The sequence below is a fragment of the Xiphophorus maculatus genome, chromosome 15, assembly GCF_002775205.1.
Source record: "Xiphophorus maculatus strain JP 163 A chromosome 15, X_maculatus-5.0-male, whole genome shotgun sequence".
NCBI classification, from domain to species: domain Eukaryota; kingdom Metazoa; phylum Chordata; class Actinopteri; order Cyprinodontiformes; family Poeciliidae; genus Xiphophorus; species Xiphophorus maculatus.
The window spans coordinates 18,690,297-18,711,772 of record NC_036457.1 but is presented as its reverse complement, the minus strand read 5'-3'; the positions used below and the strand labels follow the sequence as shown (position 1 = coordinate 18,711,772).

The window sequence follows — 21,476 nt, the reverse complement described above, 5'->3', positions numbered from 1 at the left end:
AAGAAGAACTCTCCCCAGCCGCTGCGTTTACTTCCCTTGTTATGTTAGAACACCCTATTCCTCTCTTCTTTCAAGGTTTTTTTTTTCTCCTACATGCATCTGCTGAGTTTCTTTTTTTTTTTCTTGCTCGTGCTGAGCTGTTACCTGGACTTAGTTTCGCACACATGGAAGCATCCTATGTTTGAACTTCACTTGTTCACGTTCAGGTTTCAATTCACCCTTAATCCTAATCTGTCGCGTTTTATTTCTGTTTTAGGATCGTGTGTTGGATCTGGAGATGGTAAGATTTGATTTCTTGTAGTGTGTTACTGTGGAAGTTCAATTAAGATTTTATTTAAATTTCATATTGAAGTTAAAATTATACTAGCATGATTTTATTTAGCCATATGAACTGGTTCATCTGTAAGTTTAGGTGGAATTGTCAAACTTTAAGACTTTTCCGTGCTACAGTTTTCAAATATTTGTTGATTTTTAGACAGATTTTAACACAAATATCCAGCGTGAGTTGGTGTAATGTAGAATCACAGCCACCTATAAAAGCCATACATCCCTATGAATAAGCATGTGCTTGTGCATCAAAAAATCCAGATGTTGTGCACAGAAATTTATTTTCAGTTGCTCACATTATGAGATAATGACTGTTTTATTATCTCGCTATGTTGAAATAAAGAGACCCAATCTTGCCCTGTGGAGGAAGCCACCAAAACATCTCACCTCAAAATAACACCTCAAGCTTTTTCATTATAACCCCATATATCACTTAGCTTAGAGCTCTTCCAGTGTTCTGGTATCTTTGATTAAATGTGATTTTTAGTTCTCATTATGTTGAGATAACAGTGCCATAAGCTTTTTTACCTTTGACGGCTTTAAGTCTCATTATTTGGTGATAAAAATATCGCAACCTTGTTTCATTTTTGATACATTTCAGTTGTTTTAGCTGAAACTAAAACTTCCCCCTTTTTTGTGATTTTATTTTATTTCACTATTGCAGTGGGATAATGTGATCTTAAACTTCTTTGTGCCTGTTCCAGTTTTACTTTCTCATTATTTGTGAGATAATGGGGTCTCGAGCTTGTTTTTCTTTTCTTTGACACAGTAAGTTTATTAAGTTTCTGAAACTTAGTCCATTTATTTTAGAAAGTTAGATTTTCATATTTTCTCTGTTTTCTTTTCCATACTGATATTGAAAATGCTGGAAGGAAATTCCATATTTTGAAAACTATGTAGTAACCCTAGAGATTTCTTTGTTTGGCCGCCCATGAAGTCTAACCCAGGGTGAGAAATGATTGTTTTAGTCGAGGCTCAGAGGCTCCGTTAATCATTACAAGTCTTGCTGATGGTGCCCAGAAGTGAGCCTTGCTGACAATATGGTATTGATTCTACCATCCGCACTCTTAATGACCACCGCCAACATCCTTAATCAGCAATTAGATGTCAGATAGGAATTCGTTTGCGCTGATCAAAGGTTGCATTGACCCGAACGCCTTTAACAGCCCTAAGAATAAATAAATAAGTGTAGGAACCTGTCTAACGCACGGCGACCCACCTGTCACAATTATACGCCACGCTTGTCAGCTTCAGCCTTCAGTTCGTTGCTACAAGACGGAATAGGAGATGTCTCGAACCTTCATCAACTCCCGCATTTTCTGCCGGCAGTGGGGACACATCGACCCCTTCTCCACTCAGCCCAGCTGCTCAGGATCACCCAGCAAATCTTACTAATATGTCAGCGTGACAGTCGGTGATGCCTCCTAACAGCCAGCTTCCTTTTGCTGCTTAAACACACCAACCCTGAGTAGGAACAGGGCGATTTCTGAAGCTAACCACGGAGGTGTGAATATAGCCGCGCAGCCAGATCTCTGCTGATGTAAAGATAGGGTTTCGATGAGTGAGTTGAGACAAAAATCCTTGATTGCAATTTGAATCGACCAGGTAGTATACAGTTTGTTATCACACTTTCAGGGTTGTCCGCACATCCTTAAAACGTCCCGAAAAGTCTTACGATTGTGCATCTAAAAGTAAGGCTTTAAAACAGGGGTTCCCAAAATCTGTCCTCGAGGGCCGGCATCCTGCATGTTTTAGTTCTCTCTCTGGTTTAACGCACCTGGATCAAATGATGGCTCATTAGAAGGCTTAAGAAGAACATTGACTTGCTGAAAAGGTTGTTGGTACTACCAGGGAGAGAACTAAAACGTGCAGGATGCCGGCCCTCGAGGACCGACTTTGGGCACCCCTGCTTTAAAATATCTTAAACTCATAAAAAAATTAAAAAAAATCTAAGTTGGCCTTATATGTTCATCCCAGGTCTTAAATTTGTTGTGACAGGACTATTTAATCTCGTCTATTCTGCATAGTATTTCTTTTTGTTCTGTCAGGCAAAAGTTTGAGTGGTGCACAGACATCTTCATTGCGTTCTGTGACTCAAGGCCACTAACCAGGTTTTTTGTGTTAATCGTGGATAATTGAAAATTTATTGCTTGTTGGCTAGACGACATTGGCACTCACCATTGGCTCACTTCTGTTGCCAACCCCATTTGAGGCTCAGTGTGCAAAAATGCTCAGCACTAGGGCTTAAGTCTGTAACTGTAAATGAGGAAAATGCAATTTTCTTCATTTCTGTCATGGATCAGAAATGAAGACCTGATCCAGGTCTTAATGAATGGTCTTTAAAAGTCTTAAATTTTAGTTGGTGAAACCTACCAATATCCTGTTATTACTACAAAGTACAAAGTCAGTGTAAAGTTGAATTTCTGTAAAATAATAAAATATTCTGCCACAATCTAATCATTTAAAAGCAGACATTATATTTGGTGTTTCCCATTAACAAATGTTATCCATTAGGGAAATAAGGATACTGTCGTTCTGCCTGACTAATAAATTGTCTCCTAATCATGAGTTATCTACATCTAACCCTACACCTAATGTTAGAATAACTTTAAAAAAGATGTTCTAATTTGTTCCTTATGTTTTTCTTCCAATGATCTGGACTTTGGGTGCTCTCCACCCAAAGTCTCTCTCTGGACATTGGTGAGTGTTTTAGGGGTGGTAAGTGTTTTAGGGGTGATAGTTAAGTGGTTAAGTTCTGCTTTTTCAGCTTCCTTTGTGTCCATTTTCTGTACTGATTGTAGTTTTGTACTGCATTGTCTGAAAATGAGCAAAGACAGACAAATGGAGGACAAAATATGGGTCGTCAGGTCTAAAAGTTGTTTGCAGCAAATACTAGTATCCGAAAGTCCAATTTTTGGGAAATTGTTAAGAATCTTGTCAAGACCCAACTGTGGGCCTGACAAATCTGTCACAGTTTAGCTAAGACTGATGCAGTAGTTCTCAAACTTTTGAAAGCTTGTATCATCCCTGTACATATGAGGTTTCCAAATAGCACACCGACAGATAACTGTAGTGTTATAGTACACTGGCTGGTTCTGCTTGTCAAAAAGAGAAAAATAAAAGTCTCCATTCATTGTCATTGCATTTTGGTTGAAGGTTACATTTTAACTGCATTGTGTTTTACTTCAGTCAAAAATTAAAAGTTCTAAATTAAAACAAAAAGAAATCTGATTTGAAAACTCAAAGTAGAAATGCCTGACATTTCTCACCAGCCCCATCCTCTATACCCAATTTGGCAGTCTCGCATTTAAAACATTGTAGTGTATAGCAATGTGTAAAAGTTGATCTTCAATATACTTATTCTTACTCCTGTGGAAATACTTAATTATATTAATTGTAAAAACATCTTAGGGTAACACTAGATTAAACCAAATACTGCTCTTTATCTTGCCCAGATGCAGTGACTACAAGTGCAGCATTGTTCCCTCCTTTGTTATCAATATCTCAGAGAATGTGAGGTGTTGAAGTAATACACTGGCCCCAGATGGTGATATTCTTATACATTTTGAAATTGTCAGCTCTCTGGAAAGAGTAAACAAATGGTGCTGAAAAATAGTAGAATATTTTTCTGAGCAGTTATCTAACAAATGTGGCAAAAACTCTGACTTGTGTGTCCTTTTGAGAGCAGAGTCAGGGATGGGATGTGATGAAGCATGGGGAAAAGATGATTGACTGACCAGCCAGCTCAAGCCGAGACGAGACGATGCGCCCAATCAGACTCACCTGGCCTGGATCAACTTGGTTAAAATTCGATTGCATTGTTTTATTTACCAAAACTTCTCAGTCTCTCAACAGGATAGTTTTTTCAGAATGCTTAATATTTGAAATTCCAATAGAAAGAAATATTGCACATCCTTCTAGCATCAGAGTGAACTCCCTGGTTAGACAGCTCTTTGGTGAGTAGCTGGCAAATCTTTCTGGCCGAGAGAGTTGACAGAACCTGAAGCAGAACCCCAGGCTCGTTCTCAGAAAGTAAACAGCATCTGAGCTAAAATGGAAGCACTTCCTGTCCTGTCTCATGATAAGGTTGTTTTCTAACTACCAACCTCCAGGCTTTCCTCTGTTGCAGCCCCTCTTGTTAAACCCTCAAATGATATATCGGCATTAACATTGTTATCAGCTGATGCTAGTCATTTTTTAACATCTAGGTATTGGCTCGATAAGTAAAACTAGGTTAATGTTATCAATGTTTTATTTTCAACTTGTTGCCATTTGTATTTCTGGAAGAAATACAAATGTGGTTTTTGTTTGGTCATGTGGCTGTGACAGTAATGCAGCGCAAGACTGAGGAGTGTTTAACTGAAGCAGAGAAGCAATGCCAATGGTGTGGTTGTTTTTTCAATGTCGAAAGGGTAGGAAAATATGTAATACAATATACTACATACAATATATGTAAATATTGGTAAGAAAAATTATAAGAATAATTCTGGATATCAACATTGGTCCAAATTTTTACTTCTTAGCATTGTTACGTGTTATTTTACTGGATGAATTGTCCCAGAAGTTATTGCGATAAACGATAACATTGTTGTTTTGAGACCATTTTCAAGTAATATAATGCTAATGCCATAATAATGCAAGAACACAATCTCAAAGATCAATAAACTTTGAATTATAATGAATAATTAACACTACACTATACATTACTCTGGAACTGGAAGACATTTTAAATATCCAAAATATATTAACAAAACAACAGAAACAACAAATTAAATGAATTATGCCCTTCATAAAAAAGACCTGGTTGAGAGCAAATCATAAGACTGAAATCTTTTGTCATCCAGTTTTCAGGAGAAAGAGAGAAAAGAGAAAAACTAGAAATCACATAAGTTGAGTTTGTTTTAATTTCTCATGCGATTAATTGATTTAGTGCTTATTGCGACAGGCCTAATTGTTACCCAATAGTTTTTCCAAAGTTACGTCTAGTATTTAGAAATCTAAATTAGATATGTAAACTGAGTTTAACCATTTTGATGAAATTTAATAACAGATAAGAAAAACATTTTTTATCCAACCCGTTAAGAAATCTTGTTGATGCTGAAATTTGATTTTGTCTATCAATCTTTTCTGTCCAAAATGGAGAACAATTTTTGTAACAGACTGTTGATATTGAATGACCAAATCATTCAAATCAAAGTTTTCTATTTGCTTAGACAAAATATGAAAACTGATGTTTAGAAAGCCAGGAAATATACTGATTAGACAGCTTCAAATCTTTTTGATAGGCAAGAGTTGTTTCTGAGAGGCAATCTAAAGAAATCAGAGGGGAAGCACATTTTGGTACACTAGAGACAAAATCATTATATTTTGTAGAATGATACTGATTTACTAGTTAACGTTGTTGTAGCTAAACAAAATAAAACTATTGTTTACTTTTGAATACCTAAAAACTGCCTGGAAAAACATTGCATATAGTCTAGGTAAAGCTTTCTATGTGCATAACTTTTCAATTTCTTCTAAAGCAGTTAATCTTTCCAAAATGTCTAATAACATGAAACTGTAAAAATAGAAAGGCATGAAACTTAGGCAACAGTACAGCTAAAAGAGTTGGCTTTAGACTCTTTACTTTGTCTGTTTTTATAAATCTGCCAGTTGACTCTGCAGAGCTGAAACTCCCATAAATATCTCATCAGAGTGTGCAGCTGTCAGAAGTTATCTTGTTTTAATGTGAACCTTGAACAATCTCATTTCACGCTGTTTGATTATTCCATCCTCGCTACTCTTTTTTTTCCAGGTTTTTCTTGGTTATGCTTGCACTTATTTTTAATTTCTAGATTTTCTTTCGTACCTTATGTACCTTGAAGGTATTATTAAGTAACAGATTTATACACAATGTATAGAAAGTAAAAAAACTTGAATAATTTTTAGACAAGTTCTGAAGTATTGCAGTTCTTATCTTTTAATTACAAGATTCAGATCCCAATATGAGATAAGTGGATTATGTTTCCTTGAACTCCCTCCCTGTTAGATTGATTTTATATACATCTACATATGTGTGTGTGCCTGCGGATAGAACACGAGAATAGCACTGGAGCACTTGGAGTCGGTTCCAGAAAAACAATGTCTGCTAGACGACTTCAAAGATTTGGAGGTGGGTTGAAGTCAGGTCCATGTGGATCTTTATTCTAACTGTTTTGAATTCAGTGCTCAGCACTGCTGAGGCTTTAGGAAGCTCCACTTGGTTGGAAACAGCCGAGTCTCACGTCTGCTTGGTTGTGACAACAGCCTCTGTTCGGTTTATTCAGGAATCACGGCAGCAGATGGCATTTGTAGAGCAGCGCTGTGGTAGATACAGAGAGATCGTCCGGGACCTGCAGGACCAGCTGGACGAGTCCAAACGCAGAATCCAAGAGTACAGAGTAGGATACAATATAGACACACACACATTTGTATTTATGTCTTTAAGCTGTTGCATTGACTTTGATTCATTTAAATAATGCCATTTGTCCCAAACTCTATCCTTCAACTTACCCAACACCGCAACATACTGTCCTCTTGTAAACGCTCAGAGACCTGACACTTTGATCAACACCTTTGAAACTCTTGGTCATTACTTTAAACTTCCCAAATCCATAGGGGGCAGTGTTGTGCAAAGATATGCCAGCCAATCAAATTGCTTCAAAGCGACAGCTTTCTGTTAAGAATTAAAGCGCCAAGAAGTTAATTTGTGTGGACAGTTATATAGGTTGAACTATTTTTAGATAGCGTATTAGAATATAAAGTTATTAAAACACAATCTGATGTTTGTTGGGAATTGTGTCAAAACAAGCATGTGGCTATATTGGCGCATTACATGTTGCTGACTGTAATGCAAGAGACCCTAAATCTCTGTTTTCCCATTTCACTTTGGTTGGAGTTTTTATAAATAATTGTTTTTAATGATATTAAACAAAGTTTTTGTATGATGAAAAACCAAAACACATTTAAAATATGTTTTCCCAGATATCAGACTATGTGTTGACTAGGCCTTAGACATTGGCAAAAAAGGCACTCATTGTGTCATGAAATTTAGATGATTTTAAAATAAATAAAAATTGTAAAATGAGAAAGATCTGTAATATTATCATGGATTTAAACTTAAAAAACGTTATGAACTCTAAAACACTGAAACACCAGTTAGTTTTTTTCTCATAGTATCATGTTACGTATCATGTTTGTGCTTTTGTCAGTTTCTGCTGTATAAAACGTTCCCAAGGGTGTCGACCTTTTTTCACGTCGCTCCTGGGTGTCGTTGCAGAAAACAGGAAAATCTCCACCTTGCTCAAGAGGACTTGGTCTCATTGGCAACTTGTCCAGTCTTCTTCATCTACGGACCAGTTATTGGTGATAGGGACAGTGGCATTGCTTCTCTGCTGACTAGTTGTCCCTGACAAAATTTGTTTCCCCCTATGGCTATGGGAGTATTTACCAGGGGTGTCCAATTTGTGGCCCTTAGAATGGTTTTATGTGGCCCTCGATCCAAATTTGGCTCATCAGCACAGGTGTTAATATATAGGGACACTTTATAAAGAACATTTTTTGTGGCAAGGTTTTTACAAATTAAATTTTTCATAAACTGGAAAATTATAGGTACAATACTAGATATTTTAATTAATCACATTTTAGGAACTGTAGAAAACTGGATTAATTTCTTTTAATACAGCATTTTTATGTTTTGTATTGATGTGATTTAGAGTTCTATTCACCAATCATACCACTTTGTTCATTTCATGAAAACATCATGTTTAGTTGATTTTATGGGGGGATGGAATAATGGATGTATTTCTGCATTTATAATTTAAAAAAAAAAAAGATTTTTATGCAATTCAAATACATTCATCTTGAAATTCCACATGGCTAAGAGTTTGGACAACTCTGCTTTTGAAAATGGATTGTTGTATTTTATTTAGAGTAATTTCTGCTCTTTGATGTTTGTTGATGAACATGTTGTCCAGTTTAATCAGGGAATCCAACTTTTGTCCCAGTAAGGCCTGTTGATCTGAAAAGGTCCGGAAGGTCACATAAACAAGAACGCACACACAAAGTGAAATGTTTAATTCCTTTAAAAAAACTGGGCTTTCTCAGCAACACCACCCTTTATCCAGGTCCACCTAATAGCACTGCTTTGTTCGCACAGCGGCTGTTTGGATAAGGATTTTCTAACTCTGACAGCATTTTCATGAATAACTCCCCCACACACAGAAGCTACTGCATGTACTGCACCTCATTTACAAGTTCTATGAATAAATGAATAATTTCAGGTGGCAGTAATGTCTCGTAGAAGGTCCGAGTGCACAGCAGCACAAGTGGACGTTCAAATGAAACCTAACGATTACCAGTCTCCTTTAATTGCCCCGTTTATGTTCTTTGCTGGAAAAACAGTCGGGGGAGCCATTAAAACATCACTGTTGACAGCTGATTGCTATCAGCAGTCTGTAACCTCCTCTAAATAGTCGTGCAGTCACTCTTTAAGTGGTTTTGCTCTTCTAGATTACCTCTCACTTTGCTTAATGACTCCCATGATAAGTGATAAGTGACATTTGCATCAGCTTAATGGCTGCTGCTCACTTGTGGTTTGTTTAAACAAAAACAGGTGGGGGAAAACGTTCACACAGGTTCAAATGTTGATCTGTAATCTATGTACAGTTCCAGTCAGATGCTTATATACTCACATTATCAGCAAGAATGGTAACTTGTTGATATTAATGACTCATTTGAATTTTACTTTTTCAGGGTTGACTTCAAGACATTCTTGAAGAATTTTTTCCACTAATTTCAATTTTGTATTTTCTTTGGAAATATATAGTAATATGCCTTAATATATAAAGTTCTGTAAATATATGTATTTCTTTTGGTGGTATATTTGACCGTCTGATGAGAATTAATAGAGCTTACTTAAAAAAGTTAGTGTCCTGTCATAGACCTTGTCCTTAAGTATGTTTAGATTATTAGTTGGGTTGAGGGCCCTTTCAGAAGGCTAATGTTAGCGTGCTAAATCTATTATTGTGTTGTTGGAACAGCAAAACTGTCTGCCTCAGATTAAAGAAATAGAGGTCTAAAAACTTAGTTGCATTAACCCTAAAGCAGGAGTAATGAACATTAGTTTCACTGACGGTAAAGCGCTGTGCCAGCACAGTGTGTAGCAGAAGCTAATGCTAACTTCAAGTTACAGTTAATGGGGGAATAAAAAAAATAACGTGAAAAGAGTTTGCTACGTAAACTGTCTTCATCCACTTTTGGAAAATAAAACATGAAGATTTAATATCAGGAGGCTCCAAATACAACAGCGTCAATTTGTTTGTCACAATATCAGGAGGAATAGTTGGAAGAGCCAAGGTCGGGCTTTAGAACCTGTACCATCTTTTACCTGCTAAAAAAAAATTGTTGTTGGCCACATTGTGCTTTTTCCAATGCTTGCTTTCCTCAAGTATTTCCATCTCAAAACAAAAGCTAGATTGTTGAAATTTTACAACAATCAAAAAACATACATCAGAACAGTATTTTGGAATTAAATCAGGCAAATGTTAGTTTTGTAAAACAACCTGTCTTGACCCTATTGAAAATTTGCAAACTATACTTAAAAGCCAGGACCGTACCGGGAAAACCAACTAATTAAAATAGGCCCTACCACTTGAGATAAAATGAGTACTCAAATATGCAATTAAAATTTATACCAAGAGCTTGAGTGCTATAAAAAGTGTGTGGTTTCTGCCTAACTGCCATTTAATCAGATGTAGCTAAGAAAGTATATTTATTGGAACCCGCATTAATCATTTTGACGTTATGTGAATTATTCAGAAATAATGTAACTGGTGCTTCTAGTTCATGTTTTTTTTTTTTTAAACATGTTGAAGTTGTAATCTTTATTATAAACCCAGCTGGGGAAAAAAAGTTCAAATAAATCATTAAAATCCTCAAATTAATCTGATTTCGTGCAGATGTAAACTTAAGCAAAGAAAACTACAAAGCTGAGTAATGGTTTTAAGGGACAGAGGGTTTATTTCCTTTAGTCTTCATGTTGTTTTTGCTGTGAATCAACACTACTAAACATAGCTAAGTACATTAGTTGTTGCTTTAGAAGCCCAACATGATGTAAAATGCACCTTTTTTTTAGCTCAAATTGTGTTGATCCCAGATTTCCATTTTTCTTGCAAACTTTGTTTCATTTTTGACTGTTTGTTCAGTTTGCCACTAGGTAAGCAAACAACATTGTCGGACAACATTTTAGAAATGCAACAGTTGCACAAACCCGGAGACTGACCTGCAGTGACCACACACATCTGAATCAATTATCTTTGTAAGAGTTTCAATAAAAGCTCTATTAGGCTTGCCTCCGATTTCCAGCTGTGAGAAAGCGACTGAAGTTTGGCCTTAAAAAAAGTTATTTTTTTTAAGAAAGTTGCCCCACTATTTATGCCTCATAATGACAGTCTAGTTTTCCCACAAAGTTTTTTTCTCTTCCATCCTTCTGTATTTCCAGGAAGAGAAGTTGGATGCCACCTCCAGGAGTCTGAGACTAGCTGCTCTTTCTTCTTCCATCAAAGGCCCCAGCACTTTCCCGAGCAGCACAGTGAGGCCCGACTGTCTCTGTGAGTGTGCATCCCTTTCTCTCTGGGAACCTTTTGATCACAGCTCTCCTTCCTCCTTTTAATCTTTTCCTTTTGTAATCAGATTTTGAATCTCCCATCTTCTCCACCTGCACATTCATTTCTCAGTACTTTCTCGGGTCTCATGAGGATATTTATTTTCTTGAGTCTTCCCGAGCCAAGTCGAGTAGAGGGCAGCTGCCGCACGCTGAAAAACCAAAGTCCAGCTGGATTTGAGTGTGTCTGTCAAAACAGTGCGGCGTGAATGCAGCAGATTTTATAAAATCTGTTTGAAAACATGGACGTTCCCTGCAGAAGGACCTCGCCTCCTTCTCTAAAAGTGTGAAAAGATGCTAACATGTAGATTTCAACATTTAGTTTGCTAATTCTTGCTTAAAGATTAAATATGTATCTTAAAAATCAGAGAACTGCCTGTCTGCAGCTTCTTATTTCATCCAAAAGCACAAATCTGAAGATTTTTATATTCCAAAATATGCAAAGACTCACATTTACCTTGACATATCATTAGTTTTGTGGTAACACATTGTGCCTCATCCCAATTTCTAACCTGTAACATGTCTTGCTGTAAATAAAATGATCTGCCAGTGGAACTGGAATGTTTTTATCAACAATATTGAGGAATCACTGACTTAAAAAAAAGCTTCTATTTGTTGCTGGAAGGTTACTTGTAAGTTATTTTTGAAGCGTACTAAGATACCTACATTAGAAACTAGATCAAAAGTACTTGGTAAGACTTAGCTTTTGCACCACTTTACACACCTAGCAAAGAACCAACTGTTTATCAAAACCGGCAGATTTTTACTGGCATTTCCATTCTGCTTTTTACAATTGCCTATTTTCTGAGTGAGAAAGCGTGGGTAATAGGTAAACACTCATGACAACATTCAGAAGACGGAGCAGAACCCTGATCAAGCACTAAAATACTCAGCATGTCTGTTTATGTTTGGCTTGTTGTGCTTTATTCCTCCTTGCTGCAGCTCCTCCCAGACGCCTGACCACCACAGACCGGGATGACGGCCAAGGCAAGGGGTCTCGACCGCTAACGCATTAGTTCAGGGATGAGCGAACCTTTACTCAGATCGCTACAAACCTCAGCATCTCTTGCCGCCTGGTGCTCACCCACAACCCGCTCCGCTGTGGTAAGAGGTCCCCGGTTCAACGCTAATCCCCCTCCAAGTACCTCAGGAACGTTACAGAGACATTTCTTAAACACTGAAGGAGTAACGGCTTGTCTTTTCGCTGCGAGGGAAGCACAACTGTGAAGACTTTTGATGTCATTTAAAAGAACCTGTATTTAAAATATTTATATTTTAAATAGGACCAACAAATGAGACCAAAATATATTTTACCGTTATAAGTGTCGCTGCTGTCATCTGTCGTCATGCCAATGTGTTTGTGCTAAAACTTTCGAGCGAGCGACAAAACTCTGGTGCCTTTTCAACAAGCTGCAGTTGTTTTTCCTAACTTCTAGTACTGTGTTCATCATGAAATGTTTGACCATCTCTTCATTTTTGTGCGATGCCGTATATATTTGTTAAGGAAACGAGCACAGATGTCTGGTTTTATGAATTGTTCCACAAGTGCACTGCGAATTAAGTTCGCAGTTTCTAATATGTACTTTTTAAAACGTCTTTGCTTTTAAATGTTCCTTGTTTTTAACTCAGAAACTTTAAATTTATCAAATAAAATTTATAAAAGTACATTTTTACTAATAGGTCAGAAATTAAATTTTAAAATCATTACTCTTTTTTTTTTTTTTTTTACATTTATGTTATGTTTTTTAATTGTATTAAAGCATGTTGCTAGTAATAGTAATATTCATATCCAAGCAAAAGGCAGCTGAGAACACAAGCTTTAAAAAGGTTTTACTTTTTGATTATTGAGCGCCGACATCGCTGCATAAAACAAAATCAGCGACACCAGCTCGAATTTCAGGTTATAAAATGAAGATTTAGATGGAGATTTTTCCAGTTAAGAGAAGAAAGGAGAAATATCAAAGATATTAATAAACTGGCACCCTGTGGAGGGATTTAAGAACATTTTCATGAGCCCAGTTTGGCTGCAATTCTTCACCGTGACAACCAGAATAACCTGGTTTTTGTAAGTGAGCCATGCAGCGGTGCAGCAAGTTTCACTTTTCTCCTCCCAATCAATCTGTTTTCCTTCAGAGGGTTAAGCTACACTTTAAACTGTGAAAAGATTTTTCAAGGACTTCTATAGCTGCGTTTTCATTAACCCAAAAGAAAGAAAGAAAAAAAAATCCAATTAGAAAGATAAATTCGCTTAATGGAAACATGCCCGTTTTGAAATAAATGGAAACACTTTTTGTGTGTCACACCAGTTTGCGCACACGCTTATTGTAGATGCTGTCCTGCCTTGACGATGTGCAGCTCAGTTCTTGTATAGTTCACCAAAAGTTGAGTTTGTCATTCAAAAGTGTTGAATTCATAGCTTCATCAAGGTCCCAAAAATAAGGACCTTGTCGCTCCAATGCCTGAATAAGACGACGTCTCTTTTTATGGCTGCTGATGAGCAGCAGCGCGTGGCTGAAATGTGGACATGGCTCACGTATTTACATCTGTCACCGCCATGAATTTTAATGACTTAAATGTTAAGTTTCTTTATGTAACGGAAACACAGCAATTGCAAAATTGTGTTTGACATTAGCAGATTATCAACAAAGTTTGCACTCATTTGTAATTGTAACAGCTATTGACTGGCTCTAAAACGTCACTTCAAATCATTGCTACTGCTCTCAAGTCAGACAGCAGCTGGAATCAAGCATTCATTTGGCTCAGACACTGAGAAAATCCCTTTTTGCAACTGAAGCATGTTTGGAAACAGCTGTTTCTGATTGAAGGCAATCTGTTGAACATCATATGTTTTGTACTCACAGAGTGAAAAACACAAAAAGTGAAAAACACTGTAAAGGAAAGTTGCTTTTTTTGTTTGTTTTTTATCTGCTTTACTTTAACGGCAGTTGCAGCTACCTTGGTGGCCTTTGCTTGCTTCCTGTCCAAAAAGTGCTTTAAAATCATGATCTACTTAGAAATCATTTCAATATTTTCATTTTTATGGCTCTAAAAATAAGTTATTAAAACTTCCTACAGAATACAAGAACATTGAAAATGTTATAGGCTCCAAACCCCTTTGGCAGTGTGAACGTTTGCCTCTTCCTGCTAGCAGAGAATTCAGATATAAATATTAGGAGGGTAGAGACACTTCCTGCTTTTCCTCATACAGAGTTCCAGATTTTCTGTGGAACTTGAGTCTGAGACTTTTCTGACACAATTCCTCAGTCCTTTTCCTTGAACTTGTTTAAAATTTTAATTAAGGGTCCATAGGGACTCAAAAAAGACAAGATCAGGTCTTTCTTGACTACTTATATCTTGCATGGTTATAAGATTTAGCAGTTACATATACTTAAAGGAAGTCACAGGATACTTTTTCTTGGACATGTTCTCTGATCAGCCTTGGAGAGGTTTCTTCTTATTCCAGCTGCTTCTTCTATTGGAAAGTGTTTCAGTGCAATCTTTTCACCTCCTGGTAAAAATACACTCAGTGCTACATCTTGTGCACCTCTCTCTCTATTTTTTGAAATCTATTTTTGACTAATCAGACACAGGGCCTTTTTCTTATTTTATTATGTTGCAACCACAAATTTTACAGGATTTCTACTAATTGCTGTGCATATTTCAGAAGTGTCCACTACATTGTGTCGATGTGGATTATAAAATCCTAATACGATACATTGAAGTTTCTAGTTTTAATGTGACAAACTGAAAAAAGTTGCTCACATTTGTCGATATTTTCCTAACACTTATCGCTTGGCTCTCTGGTTCTGGTAGTTTGTTGACTGATCCTTCACTTTCTCTCGAGTTGTATGTTGCTTTTAATCTTTAGGGGGAAAGAAAACACATTTACTACTCCCAACTTGTTAAGAGAGTCCTCGTGGTGCTTTAAAGGAGCCAGAGCTTTGTGTTCCTGTGTTTGAAGCTGCTGTGGGTGTCTTTTGTGCTGCAGAATATAATATTCAGAGAATGACAGAGAGAGAGAAAAAATTGTGACAGCTAAGTGGCCGCTTCTAAAAGTCAAAGCTTATGAAAGCTTTGGCATTTTGCAGTTCTAAAGCCCTCTTATCTAAACATTTTCTAAATGGAAATGTCTCATTTTTTAAGGACTTAATAACAAAGTGGAAACAAATTGCCGTGCAATTATGGGGCCGTGTTACGAGTCCTCGCTCTATGAGGCAAAGTCAGCTGAGCCCGGAGCTGCAAGGCTCCATTCAGGCCTCACCTCAATGTTCCCTCCCTAAACTTCTGACTTAATCTCAAACACAGGTCCAGTGGAAAAACAAAGTCACTCTTGAGTATACAGTACCTGAAGTATCTGGACCTTTGAGGGTACGAACTTCAGTGCCATAATGGGACAGCAAGACAGTAGAACATGGGCAGTGTTATGTGTTTTTCAGCCACAAAGTGCCATTTTAACAACTGATGTTAACAGAGTATAGAGAGTACAAATATATGTATACATATACCAAATATTACTTAAAAGAAATTTATAATTTCACGTCTTGAAATTGTGCCTCTCTCTCTTTAAGAAACTCCTGCTCTTTCTGAAACTCCGCCTTCAGCAAGTTGTCACAACATGCCTCCTCTATTAACTCTTTCACAACGTTTTTACCGGTGTTTCACTGAGAAGCAGATTCTACAATGAGATCAGCTGATGTGCAGTTCCACCAGGTGTTTGCTAATTGCTGTTGGCTAGTCTGAAAGAACTGAATGGGGAGGTCACAGTGGTAAGCTGCTCTGAGAGGCAGGAGCTTAGAAACTGAGCTCAGAGGAGGAGCTGCGCCTTGAAGGCGGAGCTATGTCCATCCAGGCGTTTTGCACAGCTAAATGGTTGCCATAAAAGATTTCTCAAACGTATATGAAAGAATCAAGGTAACACTCCAGGTATGTTTTTGATGAGGGAATAACTTTATAACATGATAAAAGCTCCACAAAAGTCCTTTTAAAGAAAAGGATAAAATTATTTTTTGGGGGGGAGGGGCAGAAATGTATGGTACACATTTGTTTTCATTCCTTTTTGCTCCTAAAGACCCCAAAATATATGAAGCTTGGTGAGATCCAGAGGTTTTGGGAAAGCCTCCGCATCTTGATAGAGAACATTGCTGTCACAAAAAACTAACTACAGGCAAAACATGTTAGAAAATTAGCACTGCGCATCTGATTGCACATGGATGTGGATGAGTACAAACACCGCTCGGTTTATGCTTCAGATTCACCTGCCTGTTTTTTCCTCTCCTTCAAACTCTGCTCAGGCTTACATAACGATGATGAGTAATCTGAAAGTCATTCATCCTCACGCTGATATTCTCACATCCGCTGAAGCACATAAAATCTGCTATGTTTGGCTGAGTCACTTGCGCACAATCACAAGTAATCAGCCTTCCGTTCTTGTGATCTATGTTTTGGTGACACGGTAGGTACGTCCTGTGGAAAAGCAGCCCCACTTTGTAAAGCGCATTCAGACTACAGGATCAGTTCTGCAGCTCCCCACAGACTGCTCTCCGCATTTATATTCTGCCCCACCATTAGTCTAACTTAACTCCACTTTATCCGGGTAAGACACTGATGAATAAATTTGCCGCCTCGCCTTTGGTTCGTGTTTTTGTTTCCCAGCAGAGGAAGATCTACCGTCTACATGAAACAACAACTATAGCTATATTTTGGAATCCTCCGACCTGAGCCCACGTCTGTCAGAATGGATGGCTGTGTGACATTCAGAATAATTCAGCTCTCAGACTTATTCATGAGCTCACAATCGATATCTCCACGCACACACATCCATCCCTGCATGCATTTTTCTATACCAACCACAAATGTATATGCAAATTTGCTGAGCAATCAGGGCCTAAGCTGAGTCGGAGGCGGTGATGAAAACATGCAAATGTACAAAAATATCCCAACTTAAACGTGTGTAGACAGTTTGAGCCTACTCCTGACCTCCTCTCTCCCAGCTGGCACATCTTCTCCCTCAGATCTGTGCCACCGGTAGCTTATTAAGAAACAGACGACCCCTCGCCCTCTGCACTGACCTCAGCTCTGACCTCTCCAATCTGTTCCTGCACCCTGAACAACACAGTGATTTAACTGCGATCATCCAGTGGGGTACTTTCTGAAGTCACCTTGTGCCTGTTGCTTCCAAAGATACTTTACCTAGTCAGTAAGTAAGTATGTAGCCACCATCCTGGCTAGATACATTGCAATGAGGAGGTTAAAGTAATCCCTTCACACTGCACTTCGTCATACAATCCAAAACAATTGAAAAATCTGTTCTCCTCGCTTTTGGTGGCGTTGCACCGAGAACTACTGAAAGAAACGACAGAAATCCCTAGAGCTGGACATGCTGTTTATTTTGGTTGGATTTACCCAGAATGCCCTGAGCTATAGTCTGCTTCCTGCTTTTAGAGCGGTCTCTGGTCTGTTTGGCATTTACCGGAGCCACACCAGAGTTCACTTCAACTGAAACAAGACCTAGAGTTTTAGGGGCACCAGAGTTCACAGGGAGGGTACATCTGTTCTTGGTACAGTGCCACGACAGGAGAGGGGGTGAACAGGTTGACACAGTCACACCTAAGTCATAACTAAATTTAAGTGGACAAATGAACCCAATAAGGATGGCCCTATCTTCACAACCTGTATGGATAGAAAGTTTTAGTTTCCCTGTAACTTTTGGCTGTTTAAGGAAACAGTTGTGTCTATTTGATCTAAAAAAGAAAAAGGAAAGCATTACGAGGGCCTGCTCATTAACTAACTCTTGTTTGGTTCTTTCAAAGTTAAGTCTGCAGTGAAAAGATATCTAATCTCCACTAATGGTCTGTCAGAATCAAGTGACTCAGGATTTAAAGCTGCAACATCGCATTCATCACCTTTTGCTTCCAGCTAATATTTGCAAGTTTAAGGCTCACTGGATATTATCCCGCTAAAACGACCATTAGTAAACACAGCAACTCCTCGGCGTTGCTTCTGCTGCTCACAGGCAATCAGGACATGATGGGGTGGTTGCCATTTCTGTTTACTGCTGTTCTAATGCTGGCGTAAGCCTCTGCAGCCATCACCTCCGCTGATTCCCATTAGAACAAATCTATTTGGCTTGCATTACAAACCCATTCAATCAGACAAGCCGGGCCCGCTCTTTCATTTAAGCCAGAAGGACTGAGTGTGTATCCAGCCGCTGCCTTTTCAATAAGCGAACGGGTTATTGCACCCGAGTCTCAACATCAGGCTCATTTTCTCTCCGGAGCCTAAAGAAAATATGTTTCTGTGCAATTGTTTGCTCTCTATTTGTATTTATAACCCGCGTCGAAATAGAATATGGCGCTGGATAATGTCTGTGGAAGCTGGAAATATGCAAATGTCACAGGGCAGAGAGGAGTGATTTTCATGTTTAATGGCAGACAGGTGGAGACGCAGGCAGCCACTCGGCCTGCCGATCGTTATGGCAGAATGACCTCTCCTGGCGCTCTGAGTGGGAGACTCATCTCCCCCTTTTGCCTCCATCAAGCGTCATTACTTGTAAGGACCAATGACTGCGCTAAATCACACACAGAAGCCTCGCGTGCGCGCGCAGCTCCACGGCGACCGTTAGGATGAAGCTAGCACTCGGCGTTGTGAGGCTAGTTATCACTCATTCACTCGCCACGTCTTCTGGAAATGAGCCGAGCCTGGAGTCCAGGGCTTTCCGTGTTACCGGTGTGTATGTTCTTAGTTGGTTTATTATACTTTTATTTCATGCCGCTCTGCTCTTTTCGGAAGGTGCGCGGATGAAATTTAGAGAGCAAACGAAATAAAGCTAGGTCGGTGCGGCCGCTGAATGATGCGTGACGAACCGGAACCAGCAGGAATTGGTTGTGAACAGATAGGAAAAGAGGAGAGAAGGAAGTTTTTAAAAAAAGTATCGCTACATGTTTTTCAAGCAAAAAATTCCAGACTTAACTTTCCAGATTTAGATTTATAACATCTAATATATATATATATATATATATATATATATATATATATATATATATATATATGTATGTATGTATATATATATTATTATTATTTTTTTTTTTTTTTTAATGAAAGAGAAGGAAAAAAATTCTAATGTGGAATTATTATTGAAGATATTTCTTGGGTGGGCAGGTTTTACGAGTCGGATATAAAAACGAAACACATAATGAAAGAAGGGAGGTAGGGCACAGAAGGAATTAAGGGAGGTAAGCAGATAGGAGACAGAAGGACGGATGAAAGGGAGGGCAAACAGAAGGAAGAATGGAACAAATTAAGGTCTCAAGGGAGGAAGGGAAGGAGGTAAGTCAGAAGTAATGAACAGACCAGGAAAGGAAGGATGGAAGGACACAAGGGAGGGAGGCAGAAGACACGGAAATGAAAAAAGACAAACAAATGAAGGAATGAATTACTGATGCATGGAAGGAAGGGAGGCAGGAAACAAAAGAAATTAAGGGAGGAAGGAAAGGAGGTAGGACACGGAAGGAAGCTAGAAGTAAAGGATAAGGAAAGGAAAGGTCACAAGAAAGGGATATGGAACAAACAAGCAAGAAAGGAATGAATTAGGGACTCAAAACGAAGGAAGGTAGTAAACAGAAGAAAATAAGAAAGGAAGTGAATTAGGTCACAGAAGGAAGGAAAGCAAAGATGGAAAAAGGGAGGCAGAAGACAAAGGAAGAATGCAGAAGAAATGAACAGAATTAATTAGGAATTCAAAGACAGAAGGAAGAAGGCCATAAGGAAAGGGAGGTAGGAAGGATAAAAAGAAGGAAGACACTAGATAATGTCTACTGTTTCTATGTTTTCCATAGCAGGCTGGGAAAATAAGAATTAGGATTTTTTATTTTTCCTCTCTTCAGTCCATGTTTGGGTTTGAAAACTTAAACTCATGTTGGGTTAATCGACCGAGGGCTGAATGAATCTGTTTATTTTTACCCAAAACTGTGTTAGAAAAATGAGTATAATAGCTTGTTTTTATTGCTACTGGTGGAAACGACAAGACGTCAGAAATATCACAGTAATATGTACGATTATTCCTAACTGAGTTAGGTTGAAAATGAGTATTTGTCCAAGGTTATCTAATTGGATTTCTAGTCTCTCTAACACGACACAGTTTTCACAGAATGTCAGGAATAAAATCAAAATATCCGACTGTAAAAGAAAAACAGCAAACACACTGATTATGTTGGACATAGTTTAGTTGAGGGATGGATGAGTGAACAGTATGAGGAAGAGGTTAGGTCTGTTTTGACAGCAGTAGTTTTTAGCCCCTGGGTTTTTGGACAGATTTAACTAGACCATATTTTATAGAGATGTTTTCTCCCAGTCATCAACAAGTCCTGATTCTTCCGCCTCATCTAAACCATCAGATTGTTTTTAAGACTTTCATCCCAACCTGGCCGCTGAACGAGGGTTTCTATCTAAATTAACGCAAGAAATTTTGGATCTGATCAATTCATCTTTGTGTGTTTGCGTAACACATACCTTTAGGCTCAGCGTAATTAAACTTTTTACTTAGAAACCCAGCAGTCTCGGCTCGTTGGAAATCGATAACTAATTTGAAAAAGTCTCGGACAAAACACGTCCCTAATCAACAACACGACCATAAACGGCGCCGACGTGTCTGGACCCGGTCTGCTCTTCCTGCTGGAGATTACACCATGAATGCTTCCAACAATACTGAACTTCAAATCAAAGCGTTGATTTTACACACAGTGGAGCAGTTTAGTCCAAAATAATTCACACAATTGATAGATTTAAAGTAATTTTTATCCAACCATGTTGTTCCCTGAATTAATATATACAAGATATATATATATATACAGTACAGACCAAAAGTTTGGACACACCTTCTAATTCATTGGGTTTTCTTTATTTTCATGACTATTTATAAGGCAAGAAATCCCACTTATTAACCTGACAGGGCAGGTTGACCTATGAAGTGGAAACCATTTCAGGTGACGACCTCTTGAAGCTCATCAAGAAAATGCAGAGTGTGTGCAAAGCAGTAATCACAGCAAAAGGTTGCTACTATGAAGAAACTAGAATATAAGGGATATTTTCAGTTGTTTTACACTTTTTTGTTTAGTGCATATTTCCACATGTGTTATTCATAGTTTTGATGCCTTCAGTGTGAATCTACAATGTCAATAGTCATGAAAATAAAGGAAACTCATTGAATTAAAAGGTGTGTCCAAACTTTTGGTCTGTACTGTATATACATACAAGATGTATTATTGTTTTAAAAAAAGTTACTCACACTTGAATTGTTCCAAGTTCAAAAGTACTCATACTCTTCTCAATAATCAACCTAACAACCTTAACAACAAGCAAGAGTCACATGATCGGCTGTTGCTACTGCTGGAAACGACAAAGAAGATGTCAGAAAATTGATCGTTTGTTTTTTGGGGGTTTTTTGGACAAAGCTGTCTCCACCAGAGCTCTC

The 21,476-nt window shown here is 38.1% G+C and overlaps 1 protein-coding gene across 3 annotated transcripts in view; it reads left to right on the top strand.

Annotated features, from left to right (window-relative positions):
* The window catches only part of cep128 (centrosomal protein 128), a 56,292-nt gene extending 43,632 nt beyond the window's left edge, over positions 1 to 12,660 (top strand). For 2 of the 3 annotated variants that reach the window (XM_023347917.1, XM_014472868.2), the window contains 5 exons: positions 257 to 280; positions 6,401 to 6,478; positions 6,633 to 6,746; positions 10,847 to 10,955; positions 11,951 to 12,660. In XM_023347917.1, the coding sequence (XP_023203685.1) occupies positions 257 to 280; positions 6,401 to 6,478; positions 6,633 to 6,746; positions 10,847 to 10,955; positions 11,951 to 12,024 (399 nt within the window). In that variant the 3' untranslated portion in view covers positions 12,025 to 12,660. The remainder of the gene's footprint in view (positions 1 to 256; positions 281 to 6,400; positions 6,479 to 6,632; positions 6,747 to 10,846; positions 10,956 to 11,950) is intronic. The other variant, XM_023347918.1, reaches the window with a different exon arrangement.
* Positions 12,661 to 21,476: the final 8,816 nt, after the last annotated feature.